This window comes from Microcebus murinus, chromosome 13 (assembly GCF_040939455.1).
Source record: "Microcebus murinus isolate Inina chromosome 13, M.murinus_Inina_mat1.0, whole genome shotgun sequence".
Classification (NCBI taxonomy): Eukaryota; Metazoa; Chordata; class Mammalia; order Primates; family Cheirogaleidae; genus Microcebus; species Microcebus murinus.
The window spans coordinates 9,091,303-9,111,743 of record NC_134116.1 but is presented as its reverse complement, the minus strand read 5'-3'; the positions used below and the strand labels follow the sequence as shown (position 1 = coordinate 9,111,743).

General features: G+C 39.1%; 1 protein-coding gene across 2 annotated transcripts in view; it reads left to right on the top strand.

Moving 5' to 3' along the window:
• MYO16 (myosin XVI) overlaps window positions 1-20,441 on the top strand; it is a 610,163-nt gene that overhangs the window by 435,143 nt on the left and 154,579 nt on the right. For both annotated transcript variants that reach the window (XM_012751938.3, XM_012751933.2), the window contains exon 23: window positions 1,338-1,538. In XM_012751938.3, coding sequence (XP_012607392.2) covers window positions 1,338-1,538 — 201 coding nt within the window. The remainder of the gene's footprint in view (window positions 1-1,337; window positions 1,539-20,441) is intronic.

The window sequence follows — 20,441 nt, the reverse complement described above, 5'->3', positions numbered from 1 at the left end:
CCATCACATTAGTCTTTCTTCCTGTCCTTCCTAGGGAAGCTATTCGGTTTCTCATTCTAGAGCCGCTGCCATAGTTGCCAGTATCTCCAAAAGAGCTGTCGGGGGTACACGATCCGTCACCAGGGCGTGTCTTTCCCACGGCTGGCATTAACGACCTTCACTCCTTGTCGTTGGTTATACCCTTGCAGTCTTCAGGCGACTGCAAATAGTCTTTGGGTTCTCTTTAATATGAGCAGGAGACTTTGAAAGGCTTAAAACAACAAAAATATTTAAGACAGGAAGAAATGACTTTCTATTAGGCAAATAAGTGATTGTATAAAATGCCTGTGGCGGTATGGTCTGGAAACTGCACGTCAAATACAAAGTGAAATCACTGCAGGGGCCCATACATATCTCTCCACTTCCTGAGAATAATGTTTATGATATTCACACTTTTAAAAGTGTATTGAGTTGGTGTAAACAATTAAGACAGTTGACAGATTAATGTGAAGAAATAGTATAAATTACCTTATTTAACAAGGCAGAGGTGATATGTTAACAGGCAAACTTTCCTAGGGGACATAAGAGAAAAGATTAACACACTAGGTAAGAAGCTATTCAACTCTTGTCTAAACCATGTGGACAGAATCGTATAGAATTCCACTTAGAGTACTTTTTAAATAACCCTATATGGGGGGATGGAATATTAGTGCTGGGGATTTATCTTAGCAGCATTTTCCTTCTAGTGAGATTTAAATTGTTGCTTACTATTTGTATATATATGGTTTTGGTTTCCTTGTTTGGCATTTATAAACTATCAGATTTCTAATTTAAGTTTTATAAGTCATAGCTTCAAGCTTTCTTTTTTCTAAGCCTAAATATTTGAATATCATAGAGTCACTTTTCTTATTGAATAGAATTTTGTCACAGTTTTTATGACTTACCATCATTCCAGATTTTAATTTTTGTTAAGTTTCTTGTCCCATTGTAAGTATGGAGTAAATAGTTCAAGAAAAATGATAACTTTCCTATAGTCTGAAATGGCATTTTTCTTACTCAAATGAGAATATACTTTTTAAATAAGTCCTGTGTTTTAATGACACAAAAATATATTTTTTTCATTTATTTATGTATTCATCATGTTCAAAAAATACTATTGAGGACCTGCTTTACACCAGAGCAGCACTGAGTTGTGAGGATGCAACAGTGAGCAGAAATAGAAATGTATTAAAAGGAAACATCGATCCATTTTCTGAGTGTTTACATGAATCTAATAAAACATAAATGACATACATGAACAATAACAAAAATAATTAAGTCATGGAAGAAACAACTTCCTATTTCTTCTTAACTTTCAGAAACCATCTGGACTTCTGTCTTTATTGGATGAAGAAAGTCAGATGATTTGGCCGATGGAAGCAAACCTTCCAAAAAAGCTGCAAAGCCTCCTAGAGTCCTCAAACACAAACGCAGTCTATTCCCCCATTAAGGATGGGAACGGGAACGTCGCCCTCAAAGACCAAGGCACAGCCTTCACCATCATGCACTATGCGGGAAGGGTAAGTTACTACAACTGCATGATCTATTATGTGTATTAATGGACCAGTGGGCCTAGGGACAAGCTTTAGACTTTTTGTATTTTAAGGTGTATTATTGATAAATGAAAGCTGGATGAACAACCCACAGAATTTTACTATTTTAAGCTATTTTCCTTTAGCCTGATAAGGAATTAATGTCCTCAGAATGGTGAAGCATGCTGTGTCATCCTTCCCATAATGTGTCTAGAATTCTAACTTAATATGAGCAAAGGACTCTTGGATTTAATACAAAGAGCTCTGCTATAAACTTCAGATATTTTTCTTAATACAGACAAACACTGGGCATATGAGTTTGCTTGTCCAGAATATAGTTTTTAGTATTTGAAAGTATTTTTGTTAAAGCATGTCAACCAAGGAAAGAAAGCTGCTTTTGGGTCTTTCCAATTCCCTAACCAGGTTTGTAAAACATGCTTCTTCTTTCAAAGTCTTCAAGGACTTCTTCTTACCTGTCTAAAAAACATCACATTTCTTATTCTAGACTAATATCAGCTTTCTCCAAGCTGCTCATGATCTTTTTGTTCCGTGACTTATCTGTCATAACTCCCCTACACAAGACCTCTGTTCAAGGTATTTTTTCTAATCCACTCATGGCTTCCCTGCATTTCCCAGCCCCTTTAAGCTCCCTTATACTCCAGCTGAAATATCCTCCTTGTCTTCTTGACAAGATCAAATTTTATTCACCTTTTGATGTTTAAACCCATGTCCATTTATCCTCAATCCAAATCCCATCTGTAGTAAATGTCTTCCACCTTTGAATTTGTAGCCCACTGTCTTTGGCCCCATTCAGTTCACATTACAGACTAGAGGGTGAAGTCTCTGGTCACCGCTTCACAACGTATTTCAGCTAATTTCAACCAGAGTTTACTGAGATTCTACTATACACAAAACAGGGAACATTAGAGAATCAAGACTGAGCAAAGCCTATTTCTTGCCTTCAGATATCTCAGATTCAATAAGAGAAAGGCAAATTAATAAATATTAATGTTAATAATATATTATAATATAATAATAAACTTAACAAAGAAGGAAACAATTATGTGGCTCCAAAAAAGTAGAAATGTTTTCCAGACCCAGGTGTGCAAGGGCACGTTAAAGCTCACTAATTATAAAGGAGAGCAGGTGTTCTCATAGAGCCGTAGGATTCTGAAAGTGTGTGGCGTGCGTGTCGCTCAGGATTCAGTTGCAGAAGACAGAATCCACTCCAGCTCTTTAAGTAGAAAATAACTTAGTAGGGAAAATAATTGTCTGGAGACTCTAAGTTGAACTTTTAGGAAAGCCCTTAAAACCACACCACAGGACGGAACTGCCATGGTAGTCGCAGCCTCGTCTTTGATCCGGAAACGCCCAGCCACGTGGGGAAGCTGCTGCTGCAGTTACTGATTCTCTCAGTGTGGCCGCCACCTGCACAAGTAAAATGTCCACACTCCAGCACTCCACTTGGCAGACGCTAGTGACTAGGCCTGGAGATCTCCCTTGCCAGAGGAAACACAAACATCTTCATGACAGGTTTACCAGGTAGCACAGCAGAAGCGATGGGAGTGTGGCCCTGGCCACTTCTGCAGACCAGTGAGACTGAAGAACAGTCGGCTCCCACATGCAAGGGGGTCTGGGCAGGCAACTTCCTTTTTGTTCGACTTTTGCGTACAGTGAGGCAACCAGGATGGATGTGGCATACTGTTCCTCCATATCCACCCCTGTGGTATTTGGGACATGGTGTCACAAGTTCAGCTAAGTGTAGATGGAAAGGTAGGTGAAACAGCTAAAAAGGTTAGTTTCAGCCAATCATGAATAAACACGCACATACAACTGAGGGCTCTGTCCTCTTGATGGTGTTGTAGTACCTCATGCGACATTTTTAGACAGGGTAGGAGACTGGAGCAGTGAGGAAAACAGAGGAGGAGATGTAAAACAGATTGGAGACGTGGGGTGGGCGGGCAGGGGCCGTCCTTGGAGATGCTCCATCACAGTGTGCATGTGAGTGGTAGCAGAGGGACAGAGACGACATTCAGAAGGAACCAGGAACCAGGCTGCGGCTGGCGGGAAGCGGTGGCCTAGGAGGACCCAGAGGGTTCTCCTATGGCTCACGGATGGAGGGACGCACTGTGTCAACCAAGAGAGGAAGTCCTGGAGGGTGAAGTGGTTCGAAAAGAATAATACTCAGTTTTAGATATTTTGAATTTGAGATTTTTTTAAAGTGGAAATCCTAATATGCTGAAAATACGTGATACTAGGATAAAAGAGGTTGATTGTTTTTAGAAGCCTGGTTATATACTTGGCAATGTGTATCTTGATAATTTCACCCAGGAAGAACATGGAGAAGAGGGAGAAAAGAAGTCAGTAGAGAAAGAATTATCACAGAAACCAAGAGATAGGACGAGACGAGGGCAGTAAGAAACACACCTGGGCAATGTGGAAGCTAGGCTGAGGTGACCTTTGTGATACCTTATAGCAGAATCTTGTCCTAAGAAGTTTTGTTTAGTGAATGGGATGTGGAAAGAAGTCAAGGGAAATTTTATCTATCTATCTATCTATCTATCTATCTATCTATCTATCTATCTATCTATATATATTGCTCCTTAGGGAGTTAATTTTCTTTTTATTTGAGAGATTTAGCTTTTAAATTATTTATAAATAGAATAATCTTTCAGTCTTGTATTCAGATTTTTTAAATATATATTTTCATCATAACAAACATTTATTAAATTTTAAAAATTATTTTAAAATTTACAATAAGGTATAATAATTTCAGGAAACTATTTTCCTAAAATTTTCATGGAAGCTATCGTAAGTGGGTACATAGTTGATTTGTTTCAGAAATCTGTTTGTATTGTGTACTGGAGATGCATTAAATGTTGAATAAAGGCTAATTGCATTAAAGTAAATAGAAATGTGCTTTGGGATAATACATTTTTAATGATTTTATATTCAGTTGTAAAAAATATTCCACAGGCACTTAAAATTTCTATTTTAATTGTTTTTAGAAAATATGGGAGAAAAACAACTACTAGTTCAAATTAATATAATTACTTCATTGAGATCTAACAGAAATAAAGCAAAACAAAGAAAATCAATTGATTAGTTGGTATAGAGCCTAAACCCCTGTGGAATCATGAATTTTCTTGTCAAATCACCATTTTTAAAAACAAGATTTCCATAATTGGAGTAGATTTTGTGGTTTTATAAAAATCTTTCATTTTACTGAGATGTACTAGTGAGTCTTAGCCAAAGAACTCCCTGAGGACTCATTCACATGTTACAGTCTATATTATATGTAATTTGTGGCAATATGTCAAGCCATATGCCATTCCAATCGTCAAATGTAGCTACATACACTTAAATTTTGAGCAATTGCTGTTTCAAAAAAAAAAAACAACAGCAGCACATTCTGTATTTTATAAATCAAAAGATTTAGGAAAAATTAATTCATTTAAAATCAACATGCAGGGTTTAATTTGGTCAGTAGGATAATAAAGTTGATCCCGAGAGAGCACAGTGGCTCTGAGGTTCCAGGGTTGGTTTGTAGCCTCTTTTTAGCCAGATGGACGGGCTAGAGCACATTGCTCAGCACCAATATCTCCTCCGTGATGGGATTATCTGGTCTTTTTAGTGAAAATTTATTACCTCTCATAGGAAGGATAATTATTACTGCTAGTGATGATATTGACAGCCAGCTCTTGTCCTGATGGACTCACCTATCCTGAAAGCTCTGAACAGGAAACCCTGCCATACTTCAGACTCTTGTTTGGAACAGAGGCTCAGAGGTCCTTTTAAAAATGTTTAAGCAACATTATTTAAATTATAGCTGAAGATCTTTCCCAAACACATTTGAATTTTTTATTACTCATAGGAACGTGGTGTATTTTCCAATCTCAATTACAGAAATATTTTAAAGTAAATGGGAAGAGGCTGTGCATTAAATATTAACATGGTCTCATTAACAAGCATGAATCTGAATTAAAAGAAGGCTTGTAGGGTGTTTTTTTTTTTTTTTGGTTGATAATTTGTTTTAGCAAATTTTAAATCATATATGGGATTATCCATTACAGGGGCTGCTCTTAAACTTCTACTGGTGATTTAAATGACAGATAAGCATTAAATCCAGAAGTGTTTCTAATTTTATTGGCTATTAAAATTAAGAATCTTGAAGGAAAGAAGAATTATGGTTTGGCAAAAGACACTAGCTCTTAGGGGAATTGAATTTCCATTAAGGTGATTCTAAACTGACTGTAGTAGGAAATAATATTTTGAAGTTCCTAAATTTTGATGTGAGAAAAATGAATAGGTTAGAAGATAGTGAAGAAATCTTAAGTAATAACAACTGAATTAATGAAAATGTAGGTCAAAATCCCTATAAAGATATAAAACTATCATGCACCTATAATAATTAAAATGAAAAACTTTTAAAAAGAAAAATGAACCATTATGCAATAAATGACACCTACATATAGGACCCCCTTGTTGGTTGTCTGATCATAAGATCTTTGTCTGAAAGTTGTTTATTATAACAAGTTATTTTAGCTAGAAGAAATTTTCTTTGGATCTCAGGTAAGTGTCCCATTGTGACCAACCTGAATGGTTGATACACCTCGAGTTGGTGATATTATCTTTATACCTTAGATAATGTGTCCCTGTTTAGCTTCTCCTCTTCCCAAACACTTAAGTATTGCAATGGATTGAATAGTGGGCTTCCCAGAAAATATGTTCAGGCCCTCATCCATGCAAGCTGTGAATATGACAGCTTTTCATTTGGAAAAAGGGTCTTTGTTTATGTAATTAAGTGAAGAATCTTGAGATGCGGAGACCATCCTAGATTATCTGGGAAAACTAAATCCAGAGCTTACTTTACCTGAGAAGTATCCATATGAATGAGCAGAGAGAGATTTTAGAGAGAAAAGGGGGGTTCCACGTGACCACAGAGGCAGAGACAAGAGTGATGCACCCACAAGCCAAGGAACACCTGGAACCATCAGAAGCCAAAAGAGGTAGAAAGGATCCTGCCCCAGAGCCCCAGGTGCAGGTAGCCTAATGGCACAGCTGTGGCCTGCAGCACTGTGAGACAATGATTTCCTCTTGTTTTGAGTCACCAGTTTAGAGTTATTTGTTGCAGCAGCCCTAGAAAACTAGTGAAGTATTCATCAGTCCAACTTTTATAGATTATGAGAAAAATGAGTAGTTTAACCTGATAACATTGTAGAATATCTTTACCACATTGGATTAATTTTTAAGTGAACCCTGCATTGCTCCATCTCTGCTTTCCTCATGTCACTTTCCTCACCTGCAATGTCCCTTTCCTTTATCTTTCCAAATCTTACCCATCTTCCCAAGGATCAAGTTCTTGGTCTAATCTCAATTTCTTTGAGCTCTCTCTGCCCTCATCAACAATGATGCCTGAAGCTTGAGTAGCACTTTCCAGTTTACAAGTACTTCTGAGACATTTTTGCCACATCCTTGTCTATAAACATTACTATTTCCATTTTCCAGGTCAGTAAGCCCTGGTGAAGCTCAATGATGCTCCAAAGATTGTACGACTACATATCAATTTCCTGGGCCTGCCATAACAAAGTACTGCAAACCGAGTGGCTTAAAACAACAGGAATCTATTCTTTCACAGCAGTGGAGGATAGAAGTCCAGAGTCAAGTGCTAGGAGGGTTAGTTACTTCTGGAGGCTCCGAGGAAGGAGCTGCTCCAAGCCTCTCTCCTGGCCTCTGGCAGCTGCCAGCAATTAGCTTTCCTTGGCTTGTAAACTTGTCACCCTGTGTCTGCCTCTGTCGTGTGGCCCAACCCTCTGTGTGCGTCTCTGTGTGATCTCTCCTCTTCTTATAAAGATTTAGGGCCCACCCTAACAATCTATTACGACCTCATCTTAATCCAACTAATTTTATCTGCAAAGACCCTATTGTCAAATAAGGTCTCATTCTGTGGATCTGGGTGGATGTGAATTTCAGAATATACTATTCCACCCACTGCACGTTGGTAGGTGGCAACAACACTGTGTCTCATTCTCCTCAAGTCCTCTGTGTCTTTCTCTCTCCCCCACATCTTGGGGTGAAATTCTTAAGGTGTTTATTGCTCATAGAATTCATGTGGTATGCTGGAAAGAGAACAGGCACCATGGCCCACGGGCATGGGTTTGATTTTCAGCTCCACTGCTGTGTGGCTTAGAGTGGGACAAGGACCCTCAATGGCCACCCCCATGAAATTCGCCATTAAAGAAAATACAATTATGAACCTTGTAAACTTGTCTTGAAGGTGAGTAGTGGGCAAGCAACAAATGCAGGTACAATTATTTTCATACATTTCTTCAAATATGTGAGTCATAAACACAGGAATGCCACAGTACTTAGCAAAATTTTGAACACATCAGTCAGAGATATTGGCAGGGCCATCTAGTCCACTTGCCATATTTTCAGATGAGAATATTGGCAGCCCAATGGAGTTGCTCAGATTAAGTGGTAAAATGTTCTTGATGAGTCAAAAATCGTTACTTCCTATATCTTACAAAAGTGCTTATATTATGTAAAGCAGTGTTTTATGTCTTGTTAGAATATTCATTTTTATATATCACAATGTTGTTAGTATCACTTCAGCGGATAATAAGAAAGACACCATAGCCACCCAAAGTATATAATGATATTTTCTTGCTCTTCCTATCACACTCAAAAGACTTGAGTGGAAGATATGCGCAGAAAATTGAGATATTGCCTTATCTATGGAAACTATGATATTAAAAGAGAAAACATCTAGATAAATGTTTTAATTTGTGCTATTGTAACATTTTGATTTTCACTGAGTATATGGGTAGTTTTGTGATGTGAGACTCTACCTTGGTAAAAGAGAATTTTTTTAAAAATGATGTTCATTATCATTTAGTTTTATAACTAATATTTTAATTGGGCATATGTATGTGGGAAATTTTACTGCACATTTAAAAAGATTACTTAAATATCATTTCCTTTAAGGAAATCAAAACTTTTTCTTCAATTTATGTACATAGTACCAGTTATAATTTTATAATGGAATAAAAATTCATAGCTGCCTTCTATAATGTGCTTGCAGATGTGTCTTTCTGCAGGTGGGTTTTGATTGTATTCGTCAGAATTTCTTCTCCATTCCCCTAGACCACATCCTTACAGATAAGGTTGTAATCCCAGATGCATAGACCTGATCATTATTGTTCATGTCACTGATTTCCACAGGCCTTTACAAGAATCATATTACCAAAACGTTGCTGATAGGAGACAAAAATGAAGCTACTGATTTGCAGCCTGTCTATAAAATATTAATGCCTAGATTTTTTCTTCTCCTTGAAAAGGATCCAGCTCTATCTTTGACTAAACTAAGTTTGAAATTTGTTGTTTAGATTTATGTTGTTTTCTGGATCTCTGAGTAGAGATCTTTATGTTATTCATACTATAGTAGATGCTAGGTGATACACTGATTAAAACCAACCTCTTTGCCCTTAAACATATTTACATAACGTAGTTGCAGGGAGAATCTTGGCCTGTTCAGCTTCCCAATTCCCCCTGTGTCAGGGACACCTTTTATAACTCGTGTCCTGGCCTTCACCCCCTGGAGATTTGTGGGAGACACAATGTACCCACGAAGACTCTGAGAGTGAACCTTTAAATCAAAAGACAAAGGAAATGGACTAATCAATAGACAGCTTCCATTTATTTCTCTTTTTCTTTTCTGCAGGCAGAATCCCCAGACATAACAATCAAATCTGTCTGGTCTGATACTATTAAGGGTTATTTGACAAAGATATTTTGACCTGCACAGAAAGAGCTTAATTTACATCTGCATTTGTTCACCTCTTGGACAGACTTTTTGAAAAATAAAAATTTGCTCCATCAGGCTTCTGGTGTTCTATTATTTACATCAATTTCACTTTTGGCAGAAATTTTCACTGGAGGCAGGATCAACCTTTCCTTACACAGGTTTTGTTAGGAAGAGAGAACACAAGATCTCACTTAGAGAATCTTACTGTTTCTTCAGAGATTTAATATATTTTGTTATCTTCATAAGCTGACAGAAAGTTATAAATATAAAACTCTAAGGCTGGGTGCAGGGCCTCAAGCCTGTAATCCTAGCACTCTGGGAGGCTGAGGTGGGCGGATTGCTCAAGGTCAGGAGTTGGAAACCAGCCTGAGCAAGAGGGAGACCCCGTCTCTACTCTAAATAGAAAGAAACTAGCTGGACAATTAAAAAAAATATATAGAAAAAATTAGCTGGGCATGGTGGCGCATGCCTGTAGTCACAGCTACTGGGGAGGCTGAGGCAGGAGGATCACTTGAGCCTAGGAGTTTGAGGTTGCTGTGAGCTAGGCTGATGCCACGGCACTCCAGCCTTGGCAACAGAGTGAGACTCTGACTAAAAAAAAAAAATCTTAAAAACTCTAGATTTCCCAGAATAATGTTTTATTGTTAAGTGGTTAGTACTTTTTTCCTTAAAGGAACCAAAGGTGCATATTCATAAATTTCAGCTGTGTCATTTTCAAGGAAATATCAGTATCCAGATTTCTAGATAAAGACTTGCAATGTTAATATGTGTTCCTATTACCATTCTTTATTAATTAGTATTTATCAACTTAAAATGAAACCAGAAAGAAAATAAGCAAAACTATTGGATAGAATCATTTAATGGAAAAGTCAAATAATAGAAGATATTGCTTATAAATATCGATGATATGTAAAGATCAATTTACCACCACACAAAAAATCTAGACCCTTTTCAGCAAACCTCAGATAGAAAGCTGACAACATGCATGAAAAATAATTGCACACATTTATATTTGCTGAAGATAATCATTTATTTATTTTGCTAAAATTCAATCTTCACATATATTTTGATGTGATATACTGAATTCAAGACTTTATCTCAAATGGTTTGCACTGTTACCACCTGTTGATTCCAACCACTTCTACTCTAAAAATTATATTTTGCATCATGTAAATAACATGATGGAGAATAAATTTGGCAGATCTGGGAATTTTCTTCCATTCTGTAAATATTGATGATGGTTCCTGGGGTAGAGAGCTTATCTATGCTCATGATTCAGTTTCACAGATGAGATGACTCCCGGATCTCCGGTCTGCTTCTGCTGTGAGCTTCAGACTGGCATATTGACTTTTTAATTTCTCTATTTGTATGGCATCTTAAATTGAACAGAAGCAAAGTAGACTAAACTCATTACCCCATCTCCCAAACATTCTCTCCTTCTCTCTCTTGTCTCACTTCAAAAAAGTAAATAGATAAATAAAACTGATTTTTCATATTTGTCCCACTTTTAAATTCATAGAAACCCAATTAATTACAAGACACAAACTACTATCTCTTATTTATCTCTTAAATTCAAACACTCCCCTTCTTATCCCAGTAGCCGATTTCACATCATCCTCCTCACTCTCTAGGTCACTTCAGCAGTCTTCTAATACTCATTGATGGAATGTGTACTAATTATCAGTAAAATGTATACTAATTATCAGTAAAAGAATGAATGAATATTTTTACTTGAATACTAACTGCCTCTAATTAATTTATCTTTTTTTGTTTGTTTCTCTGCTAACACTTTCAAAATTAAATGTGGTTGCTCAGAATGGACTTATTAGTAATGGACCTGAGCTAGTGACACTGACGGGTGCTTATTTCTCAATTTTTCACAAATCATCTATATTTTAAACATTTATATCCTCAAGCTTATTGCTCCTTAGTAGAAGAGTAAACTTTTCTTTCTTTTTAAAAATCAGATCTTCCAGATCATTTTAACATTTTTGTTCTTCACATATCTGGTAGTTGAACAGACACAATTCAGAGGATATAATCAGGATTCTGTACGATTTGGGGCTTGCACTGTTTTATAAAATATATTCAGCAAGGACAGTCCTTTCCTTGTAACCAGATTAAAACTTGGGCTTTGGCCGGGCGCGGTGGCTCACGCCTGTAATCCTAGCTCTCTGGGAGGCCGAGGCGGGCGGATCGCTCGAGGTCGGGAGTTCGAAACCAGCCTGAGCAAGAGCGAGACCCTGTCTCTACTATAAATAGAAAGAAACTAATTGGCCAACTAATATATATAGAAAAAATTAGCCGGGCATGGTGGCTCATGCCTGTAGTCCCAGCTACTTGGGAGGCTGAGACAGAAGGATCGCTTGAGCCCAGGAGTTTGAGGTTGCTGTGAGCTAGGCTGACGCCACGGCACTCACTCTAGCCTAGGCAACAAAGCGAAACTCTGTCTCAAAAAAAAAAAAAAAAAAAAAAAAAAAAAAACTTGGGCTTTTCTCTCGTAATATAAAGTTCTTTACTTTCTTTAATTACCACTCACAGACTCAATTCAGTAATGAAGATTTTTTAGTATGTAAAATAATTAAAGTAACTAACTTAACAAAAAGTAACGTCTCCTTGTGCATCAAATACAGACTAGGCACTGTAGGTGGCCAAGAGAGTCCTTTTTCTTCCTTTTCATGCCAAGCTCAGCCTCCTGCTGCTTGTCTTGTACCGTCACAATGAGGTTTCCCTCATACTGTGCCTTCAGATGTTCAAGGAGAACTCTTGCTTAGGTGCCTTCACGTGACACTTAGAGGGACACCTGTCCCATGATGTGGGTGACACTCATCCTCTGGCTGCTTGCCCCAACCCTGGTTTTGGGGGTTCTCTCCACATAGACTCTCCCTACGGGACTCCATCGCCCCTGGCCTCCCTGCCTGTCTCCTGGCAGGATTTAACACAGCTCTAGTTTGTGTGCCCGACGAGGAAATGTCACCTTGTCCTTTGTTGTTTACCAGAAATGAAATATGTCCTGTGCTCATTGCTTCCACATACTGGCACAGAACAGCTTGGGCCTCGACGGCAGGAAGGGTTCCTGCTCCCCTGTCGTGCTGCGCATCCACACCCTTTGTGGGTCCCTGTGGGGGCCAAATGTCTATTCACAGAGTCTCCCCAAGCAGTGGGACAAAGGTGTAAGAAGGTTCCCAGGAGGCCTCCCCTCTCTCGACTTAGAGGACTAAGGGAAGAAACTGTGCTGAAGTCCCCATGGTCATGTTTGGAAGCTCTTAGAGCAATAAAGCAATCACTATTCTGTACTCAAATTGAGTATAAGATCAATAGATCAATAGATGCAGACATAGATATATAAATCAAATACAGTAGAGAAATAGGTACATAGATAAATATGTAAACACACATATAAATCAAAGACCAATACAGACACATATACACTATCCATGCTGTTATCTGGCATATCCTTAAATGCCCAGAGTGTCACTGAGGGTTAGAAAAACTTTAGTTTTTAGTACTTCATCCGCATAGAAATGTAGATCTCTATATCAGAAATATGTTATATAATATATTAATAATATTAGTAATATACTGTAATTAGCAATTTGATTTGACATTAATATATAGCCTTAAAAGGTAGAGTATGCAAGCTTTACAAAATTATCTAAATCTGACACAGTGTTTTATATGTAAATTACGGATAGTGTTAGCTAGGTAAGAGCAATAGGGAGGGGGAATTAAGACATTTAAGTCTAAGTGGTGAATCTCTAAGCAATGCCCCCCAAAGGCTCTCCTAAGAATATAACAACATGACTTTGCACTTTAAAGGTTTTTGTGCAAGTCCTGATTCTGGCCTGAATTATGGAGAGCTGAAGGGTTATAATGTCTGTGTTTTCAGCTGAAAGTCCGGGGCTCTATTTCTTTTCATTTCTTCTTTCTCTAACCTGAGAGGCAGTGCACCCTGCCAAGTCTGCGGAGACGCATCCTGCTCTATGCACAGGATTCATTCTGCAGGCGCAGACCCTATCTCCTTCCACACGCAGTTTCCTAGAGGGAATGGTTCTTACCCCTTTGTCTGTCAGCCTGCCTGGTCCTGCGTCCTTCTCCTTGATTTTCTGTATACCTTCAAGAGCTCCGTTATCATTCTTCAAGAGCTTTAAAGGGTGCTGAGCACAGTTTCTATCCCTGTCCTTTTCTGAGCTACATAGCAGATAGAAGCTTCTGGGCTGTCAGCACCAAGAGGAAGACAGACAAAGCAAGAAATTGGAAATGGTGGGGCTCTATCAAGATCAGTCTCAAAATGAACTGCACTAAATTTTCAAGGAGAGGAAATGATTACGGGGAATGATTACACAGGGAAAGTCGAGAAGATAGTCAGGCTCACTGAGATGCAGAAACTGCAGAGCAAGAAGCAGCTGCTTCCCCACGCTGAGAGTGAGGGGGTACAAGGGACCACTGGGCCCAGGAGCTGAGGCAGGTGGGGGAGCCACGTGGTCCCGATTGAAGAGGGGCTGCGGGGTGGAAACGGAGCCAGGGAGGAGAATCGGCCTTTGCAGGGGGAAGATAATCACCAAAGCTTCCACCCTCCTCCTGCCTTCTGGTTTTCTGCCAGCACCTTCAGCGGCCCAGCCGTTTCTGGAAGGCGAGGCTGAAGCTCTGGGAACCCCACTGCCTGTGTCGCACTGCAGAGCAGAAAAGGGAAGGGCTCGTCTTAGAGCAGACGTGTGTGTGTGTGTGTGTGTGTGTGTGTGTGTGTGTGTGTGTGTGTAAAACGAAAAGGCCTTGCAAAGTGCAATGTGTCGGGGAGTCCAATTCTCTTCAAAGTGCACACACAGACCGACTAGATCTGGTAGATAGATACAGATACATAAATTAAAGACCAGCTATCTCTGGAAAAAGAAATTAAAGGTAATTTTTTTTATTACTTTTAGTATTTTCCAAAGTTTATCAGTACACATGGATTATATTTTATAAAGTATTATATTTTATAAAATGTAATATAACATTTTATAAAATATAATATAACATATTATGTTAATATATTTATAATATAACATATTATTTTATAAAAATAATATTATATTTTATAAGATTAGCCCCAGCTGTTTTCCTTGATTGACTCCAAATGCAGTCTTTTAACTGTGAAAATCTCCTCAATCCAATGATGACTGACTATACTTTTAAAATCTTTGATATTGGCCACTTTAAAGGCAATTTAACAATTTAAGTAGATGATGTTCATCCATGAACATTTACTAAATTCATGTATTCTAGCCCCTTAAGACAATGTTTTTTATTGATGAGCTATGCTAATAGAATTACTAACTTTAGTGTGAACTGGCCAGAGTTCAACAGTGAATTGAATAGATAAGAAAAACTGCGGTTCAGAGAAGCTGACAACCTCATGCTCCCACAATTAATTCTCACCGTGCACGTCCCCGGAGTGCTTTTGTAGGTTGATAGGTGGAAGCTATATTGAGAATCCACTCTTTCTAATCCTTGGTCTGCTGCTTCTTCTATTTTACCACATTTTTGTTTAATTTACTCCAAACTTCCAACACTATATATGGCTTATATAGGGTACCATAATAATCCGGGTTTTTTGAAAACACAGTTCTCTTATACCATTTTAGATAAAATATTTGAAAGGTTTTTTTCCTCTGCAAGAGATTTATTAAAAATGCTAACTCTCCTACAAAAATAGTTTAGCCTCGAGTATAATTATAGTGTAGTCTCATCTTAAACTTAATCAGCAATTTAAAATATGCCAATATCTGCTCTGTTAGTTGTTCTAGGAGGGACTATGTCCCCATCTCTGAGAGGCACTGGGAGCATTTATTTCCTGCAAACCCTGTTCCTGTGCTCGTTTGTCACTGGCTGGCACCACATAAGCAGACTGAGCTGACAGAGCATCCTTAGTCACTAGGACCTGGAGCTGGGATTCTCACACCTAATGTGCATGAGAATCATTGGCAAACAACTTTGAAATGCAGGTTCCCTGGCTCTACTACAGTAAATGATGACTAAAGAGTTCTGGGGTGAAATCTAAAATATTTGCATTTTTTTTAAACAGCACAGAATATTCTCCTACCGGCAATCTGGGAACCACGTTTTGAGAAACCACAATGTATTAGCTGTATAGTAGGTGCTTGGTCTAGCACACCCCTGGCAGCCTTACACTGCTGTGCTACTCCCTACAAGGCTCACAGAGTTGAGGCTGGAAATATCGAGAATTCACTATTTCCCAGGCCTGGCCAACCCTGCCCCATCTTTAATAAGGTAAAGTAAGCCAGCCGCTCTTGCTCTCAGTTCAGGGAATTTAAACCCAGTGTTGGTAGATAGAGCTATTTCTGTGTAGCTCTCTCGCCTTTGGATTTCAGTTTCCTTGGTGATTAGCCAAGTATGGGCTTGACAGCCTTCAGTTAGGAAGAAAATGCATGTGGTTTGGCATTTTGTTACTTTTGGTTTTTTTCTGGAGCCAGGAAACTGGTATCTTGCTGAATTTTGAGTCACAGCCATGATGAAAGTTTTATACTCCCTAAATTATAGCTGAGATAATTTATTTTTTAATTGCATTTATTGCAATGCTGGAGTGTTATAGCAAGTACTTTCCCAAAACACAGCTTCTTCTCACTGCTCTCGGCTTCTCTTGCACCCGTCATTTGCCTTCCACGCTGAAGCATTGAAATGAGTGTTGCTAACTGCCGAAACATAAGCGAAACGCTCAGTTTTCTTTTGAGTCATCTTATTGAACAGCATCATTCCAAAGGAAATTTTGAATACATGACAATTTCCTTAAAGATACGTATTGGATCGCATGAATATAAATTCCTCTATTACATGCATGAGGGACGCCGCCACATACAGCATGGGTCCATTATTCCAATCTTCAGAGCAAAAATAAATAAAGCCTGAAGATCAGTTATGTAAAAACAGTGGGGAAAAGGAAAGCATAAACCTAGCCTCTATCTTTGGCTACTTTTATGTTTTTCTCCTTTCATCCCACCAATAATAAACCAGCAAGAAGCAGAGGAGGAGCTGCCCCGCACAACCCAGGCAGGACGTCGACCTAGAAACTGCTCCCTGCCGCTCCGGCTGTTCTCCTAAGGGCGCAGCTGACCTTTCTCTATTCTCGGGACACCCCAGACTCACATGGCTACAGGTGATTTCTAGGATAGATCGAGTTTCTCCTTGTGTTTTCTCTTCCGTAGAAATTCTTCTGTCCAGATAACCAGGTTTCAAGGCTCACTTTCTTTGGACTTGCTCAGGAACCCAGCGGCCTTGTCTCTACTAAGCTTTTCAGCTTTTCTTTGTTTCTTTTCTATGCAAATGCTGGAGGCCACTGCTCTCAGTGAAGTGTAGATGCTGACACACGGGTGCTGATGTCTTTAAAGTGTGTACCTTTCTAGGAAGAATTGTTTTCTTTCGAAGTAATTCCTTTGTAAGTTGTAAATGAATTTCAACCTAAAAATATTACAGGTATAAAAGGACGACAGCCTTCTTATTGGTCAGGAGGCCCACAGAGCAGCTTCAAGATAGATCATACCAGTCACTCCATGAGTCCCTCTCAAGTCAGAAATGTAAATAATTTTGGGAAAAGGCTGAGCAGAAGTACAGGTGAGCATTAGAGACAAGAATGAGGGATATTTATGCGAAAACTATAGCTACTGTGTAAAGTAGGTATGAACAGGCATTTTCATTTATCGTCAAAGCCACCAAGAGAGAGGCAGATACAGAGAAAAAGACAGAAACAGAGACAGAGAAGAGACAGAGAGACAGAAACAAGGAAGGAAAGAGAGAGGCTAACATTCCTGTCTGTGTTTTGTGGATGAGAAGCGTTGGAGGCTCCATGTCTCCCTGGCCCTGGGCCTTGATGAGGCTGGAGCCCAGAAGCTGTGTCACCGTGCAGGGCCATGCTCTTGCCACCACTGCCCCGTGCCTCCCAGAGACTCGGCTTGAAAGACAGAGCTGGCCTTGGCTGCTGGAGAGATGGAAGGAGATCAGGAAGAGGAAAGTTAACTTCAAGGTTTTGATGGTTGATTCTATGGGGTGCCCACATAGCTACTTAAACATCATTTCTGGATGTTTCTGTGATGGTATTGTGGGAAGAGATGAGCACTTGAATCAGTGGACTGAGGAAAGCAGATCTCCCTCCCCGGTATGAGTGGCTTCATCCCATCTCTGGAGGGCCAGAATACAATGAAACAATGGGAGAAGGTTGAATTCTCTCGGCCTGACTGCTCACGTGAGGGCAGGGCATCAGTCTTCCCCTGCCCATGGTGCTCCTGGATCTCTGGCCTTCAGACTCAGACCTGACGCTGCAGCGTTGCTTCTCCAGCTCTCGGGCCTCAAACGGCACCCTCAGCATTTCTGGGTCTCCAGCTTGAAAACAGCAAATCATGGGACTTCTCAGCCTCCATGATCATGTGAGCCAATTCCTCAGGCTGCGTATATGTGCTACACTATTGGTTCTATTCCTCTGGAAAACCCTAACTAATACGAAGGTCTTGTATTCATTTAAGACAAAAAAGAAAACATGTGGGTTATCTTAGTCAAGGTTATATTTCTTTAGCTCGCCATCTCATTTGTTATAAATCATTTTTAAAAGCAAGATCAAACAAAAAAAATAGATGCATTTAGTTTTATTTGTTAAAATTACAGCTTTCGGCCGGGCGCTGTGGCTCACGCCTGTAATCCTAGCTCTTGGGAGGCCGAGGCGGGCGGATTGCTCAAGGTCAGGAGTTCAAAACCAGCCTGAGCAAGAGCGAGACCCCGTCTCTACTATAAATAGAAAGAAATTAATTGGCCAACTGATATATATATAAAAAAGTAGCCTGGCATGGTGGCGCATGCCTGTAGTCCCAGCTACCCGGGAGGCTGAGGCAGAAGGATCACTCGAGCCCAGGAGTTTGAGGTTGCTGTGAGCTAGGCTGACGCCATGGCACTCACTCTAGCCTGGGCAACAAAGCGAGACTCTGTCTCAAAAAAAAAAAAAAAAAAAAAAAAAAAAATTACAGCTTTCCTTATAGCATGCACAATTTTTAAATGCATAGATTTATTTCAGATTTTAGTACCGGCTTAAGTTCCTAAATATATATTGTGCCACTAGCTCCCTGCCACTGGGGTGATACTAGAGGAGGTCTGACGGGAGGTCTAGACATTCAATATTGCCCAGAGGTTACACCTCTCCCCCAGTTAGTGGAGGCTACACAGGAAGCAGTAAAGATGCACTTCAGCCCCTTCCGCTGCTCACTCCGCAGCTGGGGCGGTGTGGCTGCAGGCCGACCGGAGAGCCAGGACCGCCGCCTTCACCTGGCAGTGATGGGGAGGCACTCTTACAGTGTGTCAGAGGAGGTCGGGTGGGGACCTCGATGTCCACTCCTACCAGGCAATAAAGAGGCTGTACCTTCCTTCCCCTGCCGAGTGGTCTCAGAAGCCAGCTACAACCAAAGCTTATGTCGCAAACTTCAACACCCTCCTCTCAGCAATTGGGAGAACATCTACATAGGAAATCAGCAAGGATATAGAAGAACTCTTCTGCACCATTAACAATAGGATATATTCCATATTTATAGAACACTGCAACCAACAGAAGCAGAGTTCCTATTATTTTCAAGTGCCCACGGAATCTGTATCAAGATAGACTATATACTGAACCATAAAGCGAAGCTAAGCAAATTCAAAGGAATGGAAATCATACAGAGTAGGATTGCCTGCTGCAATGGAATCAAACCAGAAATCCTTAACAGAAAGATAACAGACAAATCCCTAAATACTTGGAAACTAAACAATGCCCTTCTAAATAATCCATGGCTCAAAGAGGAAATCTTGAGGGAATTTTAAATATATATACACTAAACTGAATGAAAATGAAAATTCAACATATCAAACTTGTGGGAAGCAGCTAAGACTGTACTGATCAGGAAATATATGGCATTAAATACATATGTTAGAAAACAGGGAAAGTCTCCAATCAATAATTTAGGCTTTTACCTCAAGAACCTAGGAACAAAATAAAGCTAGAGCAAGCAAACAGAGGGTAATATGACAAATGGAAGAAATCAGTGAAATTTTTAAAAATGGACAAAATCAATGAAACAAAGAGCTGCTCATTTGAAAATATCAATAAAAATCATAAACCTCTATTATGAATTACAAAGAAAAAAGAGAAAAGACATAATAGCAATATCAGGAATAAAGCAGGAACTATCACTCTAGACCCTGTAGACATCAAAAAGATTTAAAAGGAACACTGCAAACAACACTTGCACGTACGTTTTATGATGTAGCTGAAATGGACCAATCTCTCAAAAAACGCAAGCTACCTCAGTTCTCCCAATATGAATTAGAGGATTTGATTAGCCCTGTAACTATTAAGGAAATGATTTTGTAATTTAAATTCTCTCAAAAAAGAAAGCTTTTTGTCCCAGATGGTTTCACTAAAGAATTCTACCAAGTGATTAAGAGAAAATTAATGCCGACTTTACACAATCTTTCCCAGAAAATTGAGAACACTTCCCAATTCATTTTATATACCTAGTATTACCCTAATACCAAACCAGACAAAGACAGTAACTCACACACATCCACACACAGAAAATTAGAGATGAATATCCTCATGAATATAGGAGCAAAAATATTTTGGAAATATTAGCAAATAAAATTAAGCAATACATAAAAATAATTCTCCACCGTAACCAAATGGATTTTTGCAGGGGTGCAAAGTTGATTCAGTAGTTAAAAATCAATCAAGGCGATCATATGAATAGGCTGAAGGAGAGAAAACACATCACCGTATCAGTGAAGGCATAAAAAGCATTTGATAAAATTTAACACCCCTACATGATGAGAGCTCTCAGAAAAGTAAGAATAGAGGGGACAATTTCAACTTAATAAAGAGTATGTACAAAAATCTTACAGCCGATATTATATGTAATTGTAAAAACTGAATGTTTTACTCTTAAGATTGGAAGCGAAGCATGGATGTCTGTTCTCACCACTCTAATTCAACATCGTACTGGAAGTTCTGGCAAGTGTAATAAGACATGAAAGGAAATAAAAGACACACAGATTGGAAAGGAAGAAATAAACCT